Raw genomic sequence first — 18,252 nt, 5'->3', positions numbered from 1 at the left:
GAATAAAGAAGCAAAATACAGAACAACAAATACTGTATGATCCCATTAAAAGAAAGATATATCTTTGTATTTATGCATCTATATACATGTAAATATTTATTCAAATAAGTCTGGAATTCTAGAGCGACCAAACGATTACCACTGGTTACCTCTGGCATATGGGAATGGGGCAGAATGCAGGACAGTGGGAAAGTCTATGTATGTGCATGGGAGGAGCTACGTGGGCAGATACCATCACATTTTACTTCTTCATTTATTTATTTATTTTTACAGTAGGCTTTTTTTTTTTTTTTTAAACGTCAGCAAAAGTCACATCAGAATAAGGAAGGAATGAGAATTTACTTTGGGGTGCAGCAGGCTCCCTACCAGTCTCTCCTCTTCTGTCTCTGGTGGCTGCCATTACCCTCAGAGCACAGCAGAGCCAACCCAAGGCAGACCAAATCCTCTCTTCTGTGTTTCAGACACTTTAATGGTTGGCTTTCAGCTCTTGAAAACATGACTTTAAATGGCAGCCCCCAAATTCAAGCCAACACATCAACTGCAAGCAAATCTGAGTCAGCTGTTGGCCCCTTGAAACTGTGTGGGGCAGAGTGAAACTCCAGAGCAAAAGGAAAATGCAACCACTATCCCTTGCACCTGGGAACCAGCTAGATTCTATCCCTTGCACCTGGGAACCAGCTAGATTCCCAGCCTTCTCATCTCCCCAGGAGAGGGCGTCAGGGCGGAGACAGAGGGAAGCAGCGGGGAAGGAGGTGAGCCATGTCCAACAGAGCCCTATTGGTGATCAGAGGCTTTCCTTCAGGTTTCAGCTTTACTGACCCCCAGTGACATTTCCATGAGCCTGCTTCTCAAGGTGCACTCACTGCAGGAACATCTTCTCAGCCAAGAGTAGTAGCTGCATGGAATCTGATGATGATTGAGTGCTTATTAGGTATGTGTCCATCACTATGCCCACAAAACTCTATGCAGGGGTTTCTACTGTTGTCCTCATCTTACAGGTAGAGAATTAGAGGTCCACAGGTGAGAAATGACTTGAGTTCACACAGCCAGTGGTGGCATTAGAACCCACTCCATCCAGTCTGACCCCCAGCCTGTACTCTTTTTTTTTTTTTTTTTTTTTTTTGCGGTACGCGGGCCTCTCACTGTTGTGGCCTCTCCCGTTGCGGAGCACAGGCTCCAGACGCGCAGGCTCAGCGGCCATGGCTCACGGGCCCAGCCGCTCCGCGGCACGTGGGATCCTCCCGGACTGGGGCACGAACCCGTGTCCCCTGCATTGGCAGGCGGACCCTCAACCACTGCACCACCAGGGAAGCCCCCCAGCCTGTACTCTTAACTTCTAAACTCTAAAACAGGGCACCATGACTAGGTGATTCCAGAGTGAATGGGCTTGGCCGCCCAGTGGGGTGATAAGAAACATCCACTGGAATCGGACAGATCCCCACTTGTCCCTGGACAAGTCACTTCCCCCTTTTGGGCCTGGATATCCACATCTGTAAAACGGGAAAATACTTTTGTCTCAAGGTTGTACTGAAAATTAGAAATGGGATATGGAGAGAACCTACTACCAGCCCAAGCACTGAGGCACCCAATAAAAAGCAGCCATAGTTATCATCATCACCACCACCTGCAGTGGGGCGTTCCTTTCACTTCTCTCCCTAACGAGCCAGCATGCAGGCCGAAAAACTCCTGGTGAGGACTAGGACAAGATCTACCCTGGCGCCTGCTCTAAACGGTGAGTGGAAGGGGCTGGAAAGGAGTCGTCCTTGTAAGCACCCTACTCTGCACCTGTCCTGTGTGGTGCCGAGCGCTGCCCCTTCTTTCTGACCCCATGGCCGCCTCCCTAGTCCAGGCCTTGTTCCTTCAAGGATCCTGGCGTCTAGCTGTACTCCTCTCCAGTCTGTGCTGCACACAGCAACCAGCGAGACCCCTCGCTCTCCAGCCTAAGAACCTCCCCATCTCCTTAGTGCAGCCCACCCCACTCTGGCCCCCTGAGGAGTCACTGACCCCTCTGACATTGCCATCTCCCTTCTCCACAACACCTGCCCCCATGACAATTCTGCACCTTTCCACTTGCTGTGCACTTGCCAGGAATGCCCTCCCCGTCACACTCTCCCCATCACACCCCCTTCCCTTGATGGACTGTCACTCCTCTGAGGCCCCACTCGAATCCTCTGGTTAGCTTCCCAGAATCCCACCCACACCCAGGGTTAGAGAACCCCTCCTCTGCTTCACTGGCACTTTGTTCCTCAGTTGTCAATTAGCGTGCTTTAGGGAAAATTAAGATGACTTCCTGCTTTACCAATCTGTCTTCTCTACTGTCTTTTCCTCCCTAGGCTAGGGTCTGGGCTTACTCGCCACACCCTCTCCCTGGAGCTGGCACAGCGGCTAGCACACAGTTGGTGCTTAGTAAATGTTATCAGCATAAATAAAGACCATCTGTGTCTCAGTAAAAGGAAAATCTAATTATCAGAGTGATTCACAGGTAGATAGGCGGCTAGTGAGCTCCCTGTCGTTGGGGCAGTGTAAGCTAGACTACAGGATCAGGAAGGAGTGGAGGCTTGGATGTGAAGTCATTGGTGGTTTGGATTCCTAAAGATACAAACTGGGGACGAGTTTTCCTGGAATCAGCTGGAAGTGCAAGTTACTAATAGAGACCCTCCATTCAGGAGATTCTGATGCTGCAGGTTTGGGATGGGCCAGAAATCTGTCTTAAAACACCTCCAGGTAATTTTGAAGCATTTCAAAATTTGGGAACTGCTGAACTTCGTGACCTTTGAGGCCATTTGTGTGTGATGGCCCTTCGTAAACTGTGAAGTGCTGTCCACGAGTCTTGGCTCCAGGTGTTACCCGAACTCTGAGATGGGGGAATTGAAGCGGCTGGGGCTACAGCTCCTCAGACTCTGGGAGGTTGCGGACCCAGCCCTGGGCCACCCTGTTGAAGCTGGGTCTAAGGCGGAGGAGTTCCAAGCCACTGGTGAGCTTCGGGACGAAGGGGGTGCCTGCCCTTGGAATGGTTTCCCCCACCAGGGCTCCTCCAAAGGGCACTGGTGTCCTGGGGAGAGAAGAGCAGCAGGGGAGGAAGGCAGTGTGGGAAAGGGTGGCAGAACAGACCTGTGGGTCGCCACGGGCAGCCCCCTCCCCTCCTCTCTCTGGGCCTCAGTTTCCCTGCTGCTCGGCAAGGTTTTGTACTGTCTTTAACAGGTTTCTCCAGCTCTGCCTATTCTCAAATCTGCCCCTAGTGGGGATGGCTTCTTGCTTTGAAATGGGATGGCTTCTTGCTTTGAAATAGGAGTGAGGTTTTCAGTGAGAACTGGCTTGTCCTGGCAAAACTCTAGGTTCCTGTTAAGGAAGGTCCAGAAGGGAGTAGAATTGGAACAGAGTTTTTCCCTCCTTTTGTCATCTCCCCTTAAAACAATATATCACAGACTGGAGAGAGAAAGGAGGGTTAGAAAGGACACTGAGAATCAGAGACTACAGATTACCACAGAGACATGCCACTTCTCACCCATAGACTGGCAAGAATAAGTGATTTGGTAATGGGGCAAAGTTAGGGAGGCGGTGGGGCAAAACCTCACTCATATACTGCTGGTTGGAGAGTAAATTGGTGTTGCTCCCTTGGAGGGCAAATTGGCAGGATCTTTTTTTTTTTTTTTTTTTTTTTTTTTTGCGGTACGAGGGCCTCTCACCGTTGTGGCCCCTCCCACCGCAGAGCACAGGCTCCGCAGGCCCAGCGGCCATGGCTCACGGGCCCAGCCGCTCCACGGCACGTGGGATCCTCCCGGACCGGGGCACGAACCCGTGTTCCCTGCATCGGCAGGCGGACTCTCAACCACTGCGCCACCAGGGAAGCCCCCGGCAGGATCTTTTAAACCTGAGAATGTGCAAATTCTGTCAACCAGCAACTCTACCTGTCAGCATATGGCTTAGGGAAGCGCATGAACAAGGAAGCAGATATGAGCAGCAATTAGTGACAGGCCAGAAACAAGCCATATGCCCACTGGCAGAGGAGTGGATAAGATAAATATAGTATATTCACATGGCAGAGTACTATGTAGCAACTTAAAAGGAATGAAAAGAGATATGGGTATTAGAAAGAGGAGACTGAAAAGCATAATGTTGAGTGAAAAAAAGCAAGCAATGGGCTTCCCTGCTGGCGCAGTGGTTGAGAGTCCGCCTGCCGATGCAGGGGACGTGGGTTCGTGCCCCGGACTGGGAAGATCCCACATGCCGCGGAGCGGCTGGGTCCGTGCGCCATGGCCGCTGAGCCTGCGCATCCGGAGCCTGTGCTCCGCAACGGGAGAGGCCACAGCAGTGAGAAGCCCGCGTAACGCAAAAAAAAAAAAAAAAAAAAAAAAAAAAAAAAAAAAAAAGCAAGCAAGTTACAGGATGAAATACAAAGTAGCAAAACACACACACACATGCACACCAAAAAATGCTACATCCCCATAGGTATGTAGCTGCTGGTAGAGAATATTCTCTTGTAGAGAATGTTCTGAAAACATACATACCAACCTGACAACAGTGTCACCTTTGGGAAGGGAGCTGGGATTGGAGCATGGGGAACAAAGTGGCCCTACCTTTATTTGAAGTCGCCTAGGGTTTTTTTTAAGATAATATAAATACATGATTTTCAAACTATTTTTTAATTTTAAGAGAATAAAAAGCATTGCTCATTTAGTGTTTTCCCTGCAGCCTGGGACCAATGGAGAGAGGGGAATGCCTGCTCTGGGGTAAAAAGGCAAACCTTGGGCCAGGGCCTGGGTTCCAGCCAGGACAGTGTTTCTGCCTGGACCACCACAGCTGTGATGGCAACAGCCAGGCCCCGCAGGAACAGGCTGGGCTGTTTCCAAGTCAAGCAGGCCTCACGGTTGGGCCCTTGATCAGGAGCCCAGAGCCCTGGATCCTGAGCACAGCTTGGCCACCAACACTACAGTTCCTTCTCTCTCTGCCTCAGTTTCCTCTTCTATCCCAGGAGGGGTCTGGGCTCAGAGGTCCCTAAGACCCTCCTTATTTTGGTGGGAACATGCCTCAGCCTGTCAGAGCTGAGGCATGAGATGGATGGGTCTGCCACCTGAATGTCAGCTGAGGGTTTTAAATAGCTGGACAGGCAGGGTCTGAGGGCCCCAGGAGGAGAGACAGCACAGTCCTGCCTGGCAGGAAACCCCAAAATGTCTGCCAACGGTTCGTGGTTCACACGAGGCCTGTTGGGCCCATTCTTCCCATCATGGTCCTCCCTGGCTCTCAGCTGTTTGAGGGCAGTCACATCCCTCCTGAGCAGTCTCTTTTCAAGGCCCATCTCCCCCAGTTCCTTCAGCCCTTCCTCAGAGGGCTTGGTCTCCAGGCCTAGCAAGACAGACACAGTCTCCATGTGTGGTCTGAGCAGGTGCCAGAAGAGCTGGACTGTGGCTTCCTCCCTGTGGACCCTCCACTTTCTCACTTAATCCAGCCCAAGCCAGAGGAGCATTTTCCACAAATAGCAGCAGACTAAGGAAGCCAACTGAAATGCAGTTGAAATGCATCCCCCAGCCCAAAGCCTTCCTTCCTGCCAAGCTCCTGTCCTGACTGCTGTGATTTGTTTTCAGGCCCCCCAGGGCAGGATGTTAAATCTGTCCCTTTTAAGTTCTCCCCTGTTGGCTTTTCCAGCCATCATCATTTCAACTTGTAAATAATAATAATAATAATGGCAGCTACCATTTATTGAGAGCTTATCACTTGCCAGAAATTTTGCCTAAGGCCTCTCATGCCATCCTCACGACCATCTTATGAAGCAGGTACTATAACAGTCTCATTTTACAGGTGGAGAAAGGGAGGCCCAGAGGGGTTAAGCCACTTGCCCAAGGTCACACAGCCAGGGGTGGAGATTGCATTAAGCCCTTGTCGAGGGCCCACGTGCTAAACCCTATGAGCCACTGCTTTGTGGCTCTCACCTCTGGTGTCCAACATTTCACTGCCACTCCCCACAGTGGTACAGCCTCAATATCACTTTCTAGGCCTCTTCCAGACCACTGATGAAAGTGAGGAAAACACTGAGCTGGCCTAGGACTAGTGAGATCTGGGGCCCCCACCCAGGGAAGGACTCGCACCTTGATGTCCATCAAGGAGATGGCACACAGCAGTGATGGAGAATAAGCAACTGGACTCTGGAGTCAGACAAAACCAGACTTGGATCCCAGCCCTGCCACTGCTTCCTTGCTTTGTAATTTTGGGCAGGTTGTTGATAATCCTCTTCTCCAGCAGAATAGGAAAACCTGTGGCACCTGCCCCACCCTGTTGTGGAGGAGAATCCAGCAAGATGTGTGCCACATTCACCCATTTATTCCCTGTACATTTATTGAGCACTAGTTAGTTGTGCTAAGGCAAGAGCTCTACTGAGTTTTAGCAGGGGCTCCATAAATGTATATAAGGCATTGGGGGTAGAGCCCGGCCTATAGAAAGCGCTCAGGAGATGCAGCTAGTGCTGCGGTTGTGACTGGCTCCAGTGCATCCTCCCTCCAGGTCTCTCCCTAAGCAGCCCGCCTCGTCTTACTTGTTGAAATTCCGATACTCCGCCAGGCTGGGGGTGTGACTTCCGCCTTCGCCCAGGTAGTCCTGGTAGCTGACGAACTCCTGCCATGGGCAGCTGTAGCCCTTGGGGATGGCCGTGTGGTTGAACTTCTCGGGAGGGACGCCCTTCAGTGGCTCGGCATAGCCTAGGGGGTGGAGCACGGCACGTGGGAGGCGGGCGAGCGGGACGCCTGGGTTCCTTTTAACCTTGCCGCCACGCCCCGCTGCAGACACTGTTTGGGGGGGCTAGGAAAGGGGAGTTGGGGGAGGGGGTGGAATGTGATGCTAAAGTTGCTCCAGCAAAGAGGACCCTTCCCCATCCCTGGAAACAAGGAGCAGAGGAATTGCAAGTTGGGGCGCAGACTCTAGTCTTGCCTCGGACCCTGGCTGGCTCTGTGACCTTGGCGCATTGCTGCGCTACTCTGGGCTTGTGTTGGGTCTTTGGAGTGGGGTGAGTGTGTGTGTGTGTGTGTGTGTGTGCGCGTGTGTGTGTGTGTGTGTTGGGAAGGAGGTGGACTAGACGCTCTCTGGATGCTCTTCCTGACCCACCGTGGAGCTCGCCCACGCTACGGTCCCCTGGTCCTGGGATGCGGTCAGGCCACTTACCTGGCGCCAGGGCACTGGGGCTGTGGACACTCACTGGCCGGGCGGCTGTGGGCTGGGCATCGTCAGGGCCCCTGGGCCCTGAGGTCGGGAAGATGTGGAGCTCAGAGCGGTAATTCTGCCTCTCGGAGCTGTTGGCAACCTAGGCACAGGGGCTGGAGCTCAGAGGTAGTGGACCGGGGAATCTGAGCTGCCTGGCCCCTTCCCCCAGGCTTCCGCCACTTCGGGGTCTCTGTGCACGCTCACCGTCCCAGGTTCCGCTGTTCCAGTCACCTTCTCCTTGGCGCTTCCTGCCACGAGCTGGGGGGAGGGGAGGGGCAAATAAACCGCAGGAAGGCTCAGCGGGGCAGGAGGTCAGGGTTCTCCCTCCACTAAAAAAAAAAGGCAGGGGGTGGTGGGAGGTCATAATCCTAGAGCCCACCTCCCAGGGGTGTTTTGGGGGGAGGATGAGGTGATAGTGTAGAGCGCTAAACCCTGGAACAGAGAAGTGCTCTTATATACGTTAGTTGCTATTATAGTATTGACCCTGGGCATATAATACTTAACCTCTCTGAGCCACAGTTTCCTTTTCTGTAAAGTGGAGATGATGATAATAATATCACCCTCTGATCATTAAATGAGATGATGCATGCAAACTGCTTAGCTAGTACCGTTATAAGCACGTAGCAAAGGTAGGTGTTTTGTCATTTTTATTATTCTGCCACATCGATCCCTCTCATCATCTCCTGTTTCATCCAGAAATTGAGTGGAGTAGGGTGAAAGTCCCCTGAGTTCATTAGAAGTACCTGAAACTGCCTGCCACCTTTGTGAAGCCGGAGGACAAGCCGTTCTTGCCTCCCTTCTCTACCAGCTGACTGTCTGGTGGCCTTTGCCTTCTTCCAGTGGGAAAGAGAGGACGGCATTCTGCATTTTCCATCTTAGATCAAGCTCAAGTCTAATCTAAATCCTGCTTGCTGCACATTCAGCCCAGAGCACCTGACTATTCTTCTGCACTTTTTGTAGGAGCCAGAGTCCCTTCACTCCATGGGTCATCCTGTCCGATCCACTTTATGTATTGTATCTGGGGAAAGGTGCCTGAAGAACTAACCCTTTTCTAGGATCACCCAGCAAGGCAGAGGTCAATCTGATGGCAATATCACAGCCGTCCCCGGCTGGAACTTGAGGGACCCCCCCATAGAGGGCAGAGGTCCTATCTGGCTCATTGCTTGGCTCTAGGCTAACGATTGGCCCTCTCTGGGCCTCAGTTTCCCTGTGAACACAATGGAGGCTTACTCACCGCACGCGGGCTGGCTGCAAACTCAAAGGTGAATTTCTGCACGCGGCGCTGTCTCTTCTGGAAGAGGAGGGATCCTCGGTTGTTACGCAGTGATAGCTCTTCCATCATCAAGTCCTGGGGCACGCTCAGCTTCTTGCCCAGGTCCAGCAAAGGGACTGCCCAGAGAGGCCAGAGGGAGTTCTTACTACCAAACCCTCAGGGCACTCCGGGTTGCTGCCTCTAAGGGGACCTCCGCACAGCACCGTCCGCTGTGTATGAGAGTGCCGATTTTGCCCCACACTTGCTGACCCTGGGTGTCATTATTCTTAGGAATCTTTGCCCACCCAATGGGCGGAAATGACTCCTCTGAGTTTAATTAGCATGTGTTTGACACTCAGTGAAATTGAGCATCATTTCAGATGTTCTTTGGCCGGATATGTTTATTCCATGCATTTCCCATGCAGCTCTTTACCCATAGTGGTGGAGGTAGTGAGTAATGATCAGATCCTAGGTATCTTTTAAAGGTAGGCCATGGGTGTGGGATGTGAGAGACAGAGAGAGAGAGAGAGAGGTGTGGGACATAAAGGCAAGGTTTCTGGCCTGAGCCGCTGGGAAGATGGAGTAGCCGCTCTGAGATGGGAAGGCTGGAGGAGGAGGAGGTGTGAGGAAAGACCAGGCATTCCGTTCTAGACATGTCTTCTTTTAATGTTAAAATAGCCTTTTATTATTATAAAAACAGCATATATGTGCATTGAAGAAAGTTAGAAAATATAGACATAAAAGAAAAGAAGGGCTTCCCTGGTGGCGCAGTGGTTGAGAGTCCGCCTGCCGATGCAGGGGACACGGGTTCGTGCCCTGGTCCGGGAGGATCCCACATGCCGCGGAGAGGCTGGGCCCGCGAGCCATGGCCGCTGAGCCTGCGCGTCCGGAGCCTGTGCTCCGCAACGGGAGAGGCCACAACAGTGAGAGGCCCACGTACCGCAAAAAAAATAAAGAAAGAAAGAAAAGAAAAACACCATTTTCTACCATCCAGAGGTTGCCACTACTAACACCTTAGTGTATATCCTTTCCTGTCTTTTTCACTGACTATGTATTCATATGTGACTTTTTAACCAAAATGAAATCATAGCACAGCTGCTTTGTAACTTGCTTTTATCAGTTAAAGATCTCCACCTTTCCAAGTGAATGAATTTTTTTTAAATATAATGCCTAGTCTATATTCAAACTCCCCTAATTGTCTCCAAAACCGAGCATAACATTTGAAGAGCCTTGTAGGCATCCCAGCAGAGATGCTGAGGAGGGAGCTGGATATATGAGTCTAGTGTTCATGGGAGAAAACTGACCTGGACATAAAAATTGGGGCATCAGGAAGTACAATGATATTTGCTGTTGTTGTTTTTTAACGAAGACTGTCCCGTTTATTTCTTTTCTCATAGTTAGGACCAGTCATTATAGCCATGTAGACGGATTCCAGGGCTGATGACCGTCCTTAGTAGATTGGTAGCCCATCCATATCCTTGGTGCTTTCCCCACCAGCAAAACACATAATTTTATGTTGGCGCCACAAGGGAAGACTTTTGGAAGAAAGGAGTGTCAGCATGGTGAGGATGTTGGTAGGAGAGGGATATGTATGGGCAGCACGGGCAGACTTGTCATCTCTACAATCAAACACACATAGGTTCATATTCCAGCTCTCTGAATGGTGTTTGGAGCCTGAGATCACCTAGGATATGAGAATGGATAAAGAGATCCAAAGACTGAGCCCCGGGGCCTCCAACATTTAGGCTGAGGAGATGAGCCCCAGCCCTGGAGCCTGGGAGAAAACACCCAGCATGTTAGGAGGAAATCTAAAGACTGTGGTGTCCTAGAACCAAACAATGAAAGCGTATCAGGGAAGATGGACTGATCAACGGAGTCAAATGTTGCTGACATGTCAAGTAAGAGGAGGGCTGAAAACTGACCATTGTATTTAGTAACATGGGGTTATTATTGGCAAACTCCGCAAAAGCAGTTCCTGTGGAGTATTGGGGTGTGAAAGTCTTATTGGACAGGGTTCGAGAGAAGAGGACAGAGGAACAGTTTAACACAACACAAGGAAGCAATGAGCCAAATCTAGGATGTGGGACATTCTACAGGGCAGGTGGCCCAGTGTCTTCAAAGGAGTGAATGACATGGGAAAAAAGGAGGAGGGGGCAGTGTGTTAGATTAAAGGAGATTTAAGGGACATAGCTACCAAATAAAAACAAGGGCCCTTGAGGGTACAGTTATTATGCTAAGTGAAATAAGTCAGATAGAGAAAGACAAATGCCATATGATTTCACTTATATGCGGAATATAAAAACAAACAAACATAAACCAAAATAAATGATCAAACCAAACCAAACATCAGCACACATGTAGATACAGAGAACAGAGTAGTGGTTCCCAGAAGGGAATGGGGGTCGCGGGGGAGGGTGAAATGGGTAAAGGGGATCAACTGTATGATGAAGGATAGAAACTAAATTTTTGGTGGTGAGCATGCTGTAGTGTATACAGAAGTAGAAACATAATTTTGTACACATGAAACTATCAATATATAACGTTAAATATGAACCAATGCCACCTCAGTTAAAAAGTGGCTCTTATTTGGATCCCCGTTAACAAACTAGAAAATTGGAGAAAGGTGACTATAGGACTGGTTATTAGATAGTACTAAATCAACATTTAATTTTGTTCAGTGTGTTAGTATCTTTGTGGCATGTAAGGAAATGTCCTTTTTATTACTTTCTGTGAAGTATTTGGGGGATGAAATGACATGCTCTTTGGGATTTGCTCTGGACCCCAGGAATAAAAGGAGGGCCACAGGGATTTGCACTCTCAACTTTTGTGTGTGTGTGTGTGTAAGTTGGTAATAAAATATGAAAAAGAGAGAAAGAGAGGAGGGAAGTATAGACAGCTGCTTTGAGGAGGTGTGCTCTGAAGGACCATGGCTGGGGACAGCTGTGGAAGCAAGAGTGGTTTGCTTGCTTGTTGGTTTGCTTACTTCCTTGCTTGTCTTTAAAGAGGGAGGAATAATAGCATGTTTGTTAGCTGATGAGGAAATCTGACGATGCAATAAAGAGAGGGGAGAATTACTGAAGGAATGTCTTGAGCAGGAGAGAGGGCAGGGCGGGTGTTCAGTGCCCAGCAAGAGGGGTTGGCTTCATACAGTGCAAGGAGAGCTCATCTATGATATCAGGAAGGAAAACTGAGAACAGGGACACAGATGCAAACAAGTGGACAGATGTGGAGGCGGGAGCTTGCAGAAGTTCTCTTTTAGCCACTTTACTTTTCTCGGTGAAATATGAAGCAAGGTCATTATCTGAGAATGAAGGTGGGGGAGGAGGTATTGGAGGTTTGAGAAGAGAGGTTGCTAAAGTTATCTCAGAGAACAGTAGGGGAGAGTGAATGGGTCAGGGCTGGGTGATGTGGTCCCCAGGCAACACTGAGGGCCATTCAGGTGCTGTGATTCATCCCATTCAATGGAATCCTAAACGGCCTTTTAAAAAAGAGGCTGATGTTTCTTTCAGCAAATATAGAGACAGCACCTTCTACATGTTAGGATCAGAAAGAAATCCACTGTAGATTAAAAGGGGGGGAAAAGGAAATTTCAGAAGAATCTGTATTCTAAGATCCCACTCATATATTTTTAAAAATAAGCACATGTTGGGCTTCCCTGGTGACGCAGTGGTTGAGAGTCCGCCTGCCGATGCAGGGGACGTGGGTTCGTGCCCCGGTCCGGGAAGATCCCACATGCCGCGGAGCGGCTGGGCCCGTGAGCCATGGCCGCTGAGCCTGCGCGTCTGGAGCCTGTGCTCCGCGACGGGAGAGGCCACAGCAGTGAGAGGCCCGCGTACCGCGAAAAAAAAAAAAAAAAAAAAAGCACGTTTATGTATGCATTGAAAAATCTGCAAGGAGATATGCCAAATATTGGCAGTGACAATTTGGGGACCTAGGAAGGAGGCGGGCTGGAAATTGTTTGCATTGTTTTTGTTTTTGAACAAGAAAATGTACTGCATACTTAAACAGATGAAAGACCATTTATACCTAAATACATAATAAAAGTCCCCTGGCATCATATTCTCAAATGCTGTTCAGATGAACTGAGCTCAATATTTAAAAAAAAAAAAAAAAAAAGCTATAGATAAAACCTATTTGACTAAGCAATTCCACTTCTAGGCATTCATCCTCGGGCAGAAAAGTTGAATAAACATGCCTAAAGATATACATACAAGGATGTTTACTGCAGTGACTTTTCGAATTGTGAAAACTGGGAATCAGTCTTGCGGTGCATGCTGCCCAGATGCCCTTTATCCGTGACTAACAGCTCACAGCTGCCACCTCTACAGAGAACTGCCCCGGTGAGTAGAGGCTGCAACAGCCCCCTTGCTGAAGATGAGATGAATTCTGTAGGGCAATTAATTTATGCTTTGGAGCCCACATCCTTACTTAGCAATTTCCTCTGCCGGATTGTGCTTTTGTCACTTCCCTTCTCCTAGGAGTGCGAGCTCAACAAGTCACTTGTTTGGGAATCCTCAGGCTCGACTCCTAAGGGTCCCAACCTGGGCTGAGCCTTCATGGCCTCCCTTAGGGGATGTGTGTGTATAAATATATATAATATCTTATATGCTGGGGGAGTGAGGGGAGGGGAGGGGTGAGATAAGTCATACTAGGATGGAAAGAAGTCTGTGGTGTGTTGCTAAGTGAAAAAAATTTAAGAAGATGAACACAGTGTATAGTATTTAGCCCGTGTGTGTGTTTATATAAATATGTTTATATATGAACAGAAGAAGGATTTACACAAAATTGTTAACAGTGGTTATCTCCAGATGGTTTTGTTATGAGGAACTTTCACATTCAAAGTCATTCATGTCTGCTTTGTCTGAATATTCTATAAAATGAATGTTTTATTTATATAACCTGTGGTAAAGGAGCAGTTTTGGAGACAGAGATCTGGGGTCAAATCTCAGTTCTACCACCTACTATATATGTGACTTCCTAGCTTCTCTGACCCCTGTTTTCTCATCTGCAAGATGGGTGTGATCGTATCTAACTTACAGAGTTGTTGTGAGGGTTATATATATAACGAAAGGTACAAATGCTCTTAGCACAGTATCTGAGACATAGTGAGCGCACAATAACGGTGTTTTATTATTATTATTATTTTACAATGGCTATCTTTCGGCGGTGACACCATGAGATTTTTTCCTTTCTACTTTTCTTTAGTTTCAAAATTGTCCTTAATTAATACCTTAGCAATCGTCAACAATTCACGTATTTCCAGTCTGGTGTAAATGTTGTGTATCAGTATTTGGGGGTCTGTAATTAATTAATTACTTAGACAAGAGAAAAGAAAATGCATTGCCTGATTCTTCTAGTTAGAGCATCGGTACCTCACAAAGCTTGTGTATTTCAGCACAGAAAATCATGGAATAAAAAAAAAAAGACACCAACAAAAGGAGGCAAGAACACACAAAACAAGTTAAAAGTACGACTCACACATAAAGTCATACACATGATTAAATACTTCCTAGAACACTGAAGGAGGTAAAAGCGCAGCAATGGCCTTAGACAGGGGTTTGTCAGAGCTTGGTTCACTTCCCACCTGCATCAGAATCACCTGGGTACTTGGCTAAAAGGCTAATGTATGGCCTCCTCCCCAGGTCCCCTGAATTAGAATTCCTGGGGGTTGATGCTGGGAATCTGTATTTTTAACCAATAACGCCATGTCACTGCGATTCACAGTGAAGTCTGAGAGTCCTGACTTAGCTAAATTTGTTTTTAAAATATTTGAAATGCTCTAAAGTAGGCCAAATCAACAGACTCCAAAATTATGCCAAGAGGTCTTATAAAGTTGATCATCATGTATTTTAGATGGTTTATGCATTGGATGAATGTGCTTTTAAGTGAAATGGTTTGAGTCAGATCGGGCAGCCTATTCCTGCCCCCCTGCCCCGCTCTCCCCTGACCCCTTGTCTCTTGCCATGGGGGCTCGGGGAGACCGCCCAGTTAAAACAAGCAGGGGCAATCTGTGGGACGCTTGGGCCATTGTTAGGGTTGAATCTGGGACCAGAGCCCTTAGAGCTCCATTTGGGGCTGAGGAAAGGACTTAGGTGGGGGCAGGACCCAGTCTAGGGCACTCAACCTCAGCCCTTGGGGGTGCGGGCGTCAGGACAAGGCCCTTCCCAGTGCTTTGGGAAGCTTCCCAGCCCAGGCGGCAGATTCTACAGGTCGGTCTCGAACTCACACCTGTTTGCCCAGGCCTGGGGCTAGCAGGCCCGTGTGGCTGCAGCCTGGGAGCAAGAAAGCATGGGATCTGAGGAACACTCAAGGGCTGGGTCAGCCTTACCTGGTTCAGTGAGGTCTCCCATGGTAGTCATTACTGGCCCCTTCTGCTCCTTGGGGATCATCCTGTGGAGGAGAGACTGCCACAAATGGTCCAGGCTACCTCCGTTCCTCCCCAGACCTCCCAATCCTTGGTGTACCCACCCCCAGCCCTGCGCAGCCTTGGCCCACCCCAAAGTCTCAGTCAAGGGTGTCTGAGCCGGAAAGAGGAGGCTGAGGTCCATGGAAGAAAAAGGAGATGCTCAAGGTCACACAAATGTGCTTCCTTGATGCTAGGGAAGCACACACTCATTGTGGGTAGTTTCTGGGACATTAGGAGAAGGGGAGGCAAGGGTCTCTGACTGTTGCTGTCCACTGACTCAAGTGAGCGCTAATCAGAGGCTGAAAGGGGTTGGAGGTTGAAGTCGGGGAGAGGAGCATGGGTGGTTAGGCTGAAGCTGCACTGGGGTCTGCGAGCTGCGCCCCTCCTGTCCTCAGGACTCGGCTCTGAGGCTTGAGGGTGCAGGCTGGTCCAAGGACACTGAAAACAACCATCAGCCCCCTTCCTACCCCCGTCCTTCAGCTCACTTACATGGTGTTCTTTTCTCCCTCGCTCCTTCTCTCCCTCTTCCTCCATCCCCCCATTTGCATCTTATGGCGTGTCCCAGGAATCTTGGAGGTGATTTACAAATAAAATGAGGCCCAAAGCCCCAGAGAAGCCCTGCAGGCCCCAAGTCCAGATCCCCTAACTCGCCCCCAGGAGAGAAGGCAAAGTCCTTGAGCCTCCTGACGGCCTTACCAACCCTTGTGCCCCTCTGCTTTGCTTCCAGGATTTTCTATATTTCTTCTTTTAGAAAAACAATCTGCCTCCATCTGTGACCCCGACGCCCATACCCAACCCCGGATCAGTGGGCGCTGAGCTGGGCGGCCTGGATTCTAATCGGTGTCCCTGACTCCCTCGGTAACTGTGAGCAAGTAGCTCTCCTGTAACCTGAGGACACTGGGCTACATCATGGGTATCCATGCATGTGCTTCAGGGCATACACGAACCCCCTCAAACTGCATGCAAACATGAGCACACATGCATGCCTTGGGGGTGATGCCCACGAGCTGGTGGACAGTGCTCCAACTGGGACCACTTAGGGTTCCACAGTCCCCAGATCTGTTTCTTGACAAACACTCTCCTTACAGAAATTCACAGACATTGGGAAGGACCCCCCCCCCTCATTTTATAGACAGGGACCCTGCTTCCCTCTATTGCTGAAAGATCTTGGAGTCCTGAGCAGAGCCATTACCTACCCCAACTTTGAATCCTAGCCACCCCCTCTCCATTTAACCCAGAGTAACCCAGAGCTTAGAATCCCTCCCTTCCCAACTCAGGATCCAGGCTTCCACAAGGCCCCACCCTCCCCGGACCCCCTTGGGCCCTTCCTCTGCTTGGGGGAAGGGGCTCTGGGAATTGGCTCCCCCCCACGGCCCACTCCCCACAGCGCCTCGAGCTCCCCTTGAGTCCTGGTACCTGAGAGATGGAACCACAGTGGGCAGGAGGGAGTGTCAGACCCTCAGATTAACACCTCTGTCGGGGAAGCTGAGAGTTGAGTGGTCGGTGTCTGTGCAGGCGGTCGTCAGTGAGCTGGGTGTACCTTGCCTCTGGCTCCGGCCTCAGCTGACAAGAGTTGTCCTTGCCTTGTTGTGGCTCATAGCCTTATTTCGGGCTGCAACAGGATCCAGGGACAGATGCTAAAAGCACCAGGCCCCAGGGAAGACAGGTGCCCCGGCAGCAGGCCCTTGCAAACAGAAGGCCTTGCACACGTACAATACACATACATATGCACACACCAAAGTCACCTGGAAACGCTGAGTGAGTCACCGGTCCCCTGAGCTTGCAAATTGTATCCTCAGGGCCTAGATCGGGGCCTGGTAGGAACTCAGTAGATATTTGTTGAATGAAGGATTGAATAGGTAGATTGATGAATGAATGAATTGTCCCCCAGTAACTTTGTTTGACTTGTTCATTCCTCCTTTCCTTTCTTCCTCTGCTTCCTTCCTTCCTCCCTTCTTCCCTCCCTCCACCTTCTCACATTCTCTGAGCCTCTCTCTACGGACTGAAAATAAATAAGGCAGGGCTCTGTCCTCAAGGAGCTCAGCCAGGCCTGTGTCAGACCTGTAAACAGCCTTTGCGACGCATCACGGGAAATGCTCTGGGAGGGCCAGGGAAGAGTGCCACCAGCTCGGCCTGGGGGTGGGGAAGGCCTCCCAGAGGAGGAGACATTTGAGCTGGGCCTTGAAGTCTGAGTGGGAGCTCACAGGCAGAGAGGGGCACGGGCACTGCAGGCTGAGGCCATGTCACACATAGGATGTGAGGGGCCAGCGAGGAGAGCTAGAACTGGGGGCTGGGGTGGTGCTGAGAGATGAGGCCAGGCAGGTGGGCAAGGGCCAGATCACAGCAGGCTTTTCAAAAGTACAGTGTATCTTACAAAGTGCTGTTGGAGTTTAAGGCGGTGGAATGGAGCAGTCACGTGGTCATTTTCCAAAGATATCTCTGGCTGCCCTGTGCAAAGTAGGTTGGCGGGAGTTAGCCTTCAGGCAGGAGGATTTCACTGTGGTCAGGTGAGACCTGGGAGTGGCTGGACTAGGGAGGAGACAGAGGGCATGGAGAGGAGGAGAGGGGCTTCAGGCGTATTTGAGGACTCACCAGGTCCCGGTTAGAGACTGGATGTGGGAGGTGAGGAAAGGGCTGCTCCCGTTTCTGGATTGCATCATTCAAGGAAAAAAATGGTGAGGAGTTGCGGGGGGGGGGTGCAGCTTGGAGTTGGGGGCAGAGACTGAGTTCAGTTTGGGGTGAAATTGGTTTGGCGTGTCTGGGCGCCAGGATCACCAGTAGGCAGGGGGATACTGTGCTCAGGAGAGGTTCCTGCTGAAGATAAAGATTGAGTCAGAAGTGCACTAACCACTACCAGGGAAGGGTGGGACCAGCAGGGATGCTCCGGGTTCAGGTCAAGGAGCTCCTGTACCTGTGTGCTGGATAGACTGTCCAAGGGCATATCTCTTGAGAAGAAGCCTGGACTCTGCTGTGGACCACCTGAACTCAGCTTCCTGCCCGTCAGAGTCCTTTGCCCAGCCTCTGTAGGGCCTGAGCTTTTAGAGAGGAAGGTGAGGGATGTTGGCCTCACCTGGGAGTGGGGCCCCAATCCCCTTCTCTGGGCAAAGGATGCCCCCATCAGGAGAGGAGCACTCCTGATGGTCTGGGTCCTGAGTTCTCTAGGGTTGCCTGGACTCTGACGTTACCTCTCATAGGGGCTCCTCCTCCTGTCTGAAGCCCCAACCTGCCATCAGGAAGCAGCCCCAGAGCACTGGGCCCTGATGCAGCTTGGCCCTGGCCACTCCAGTGACAGTGTCCTGTGGTCAGGGCCTGGGCAATACCACCTTGAGACATCACCTCACCAACTCACTCATTACACAGATCGGGAAGCTGAGGCCTGGAGAAGGACTGGGTTTACCCAGGGTCA

At 50.3% G+C, this 18,252-nt stretch overlaps 1 protein-coding gene across 1 annotated transcript; it reads right to left on the bottom strand.

Moving 5' to 3' along the window:
- Positions 1–2,883: 2,883 nt before the first annotated feature.
- MYOZ3 (myozenin 3) lies at positions 2,884–14,829 on the bottom strand (the record flags this gene model as incomplete). The annotated part of the gene is made up of 6 exons (XM_081232350.1): positions 2,884–3,052; positions 6,527–6,689; positions 7,150–7,288; positions 7,387–7,446; positions 8,423–8,577; positions 14,769–14,829. 6 exons carry the CDS (start codon positions 14,827–14,829, stop codon positions 2,884–2,886), a joined length of 747 nt encoding a protein of 248 aa, XP_081088476.1.
- Positions 14,830–18,252: the final 3,423 nt, after the last annotated feature.

Source organism: Mesoplodon bidens (assembly GCF_964165515.1).
Source record: "Mesoplodon bidens genome assembly, chromosome: 4".
In the NCBI taxonomy this organism is placed as follows: Eukaryota; Metazoa; Chordata; class Mammalia; order Artiodactyla; family Ziphiidae; genus Mesoplodon; species Mesoplodon bidens.
Note: the sequence above shows the minus strand (reverse complement) of the source record. Positions and strands in the feature narration are given on the sequence as shown.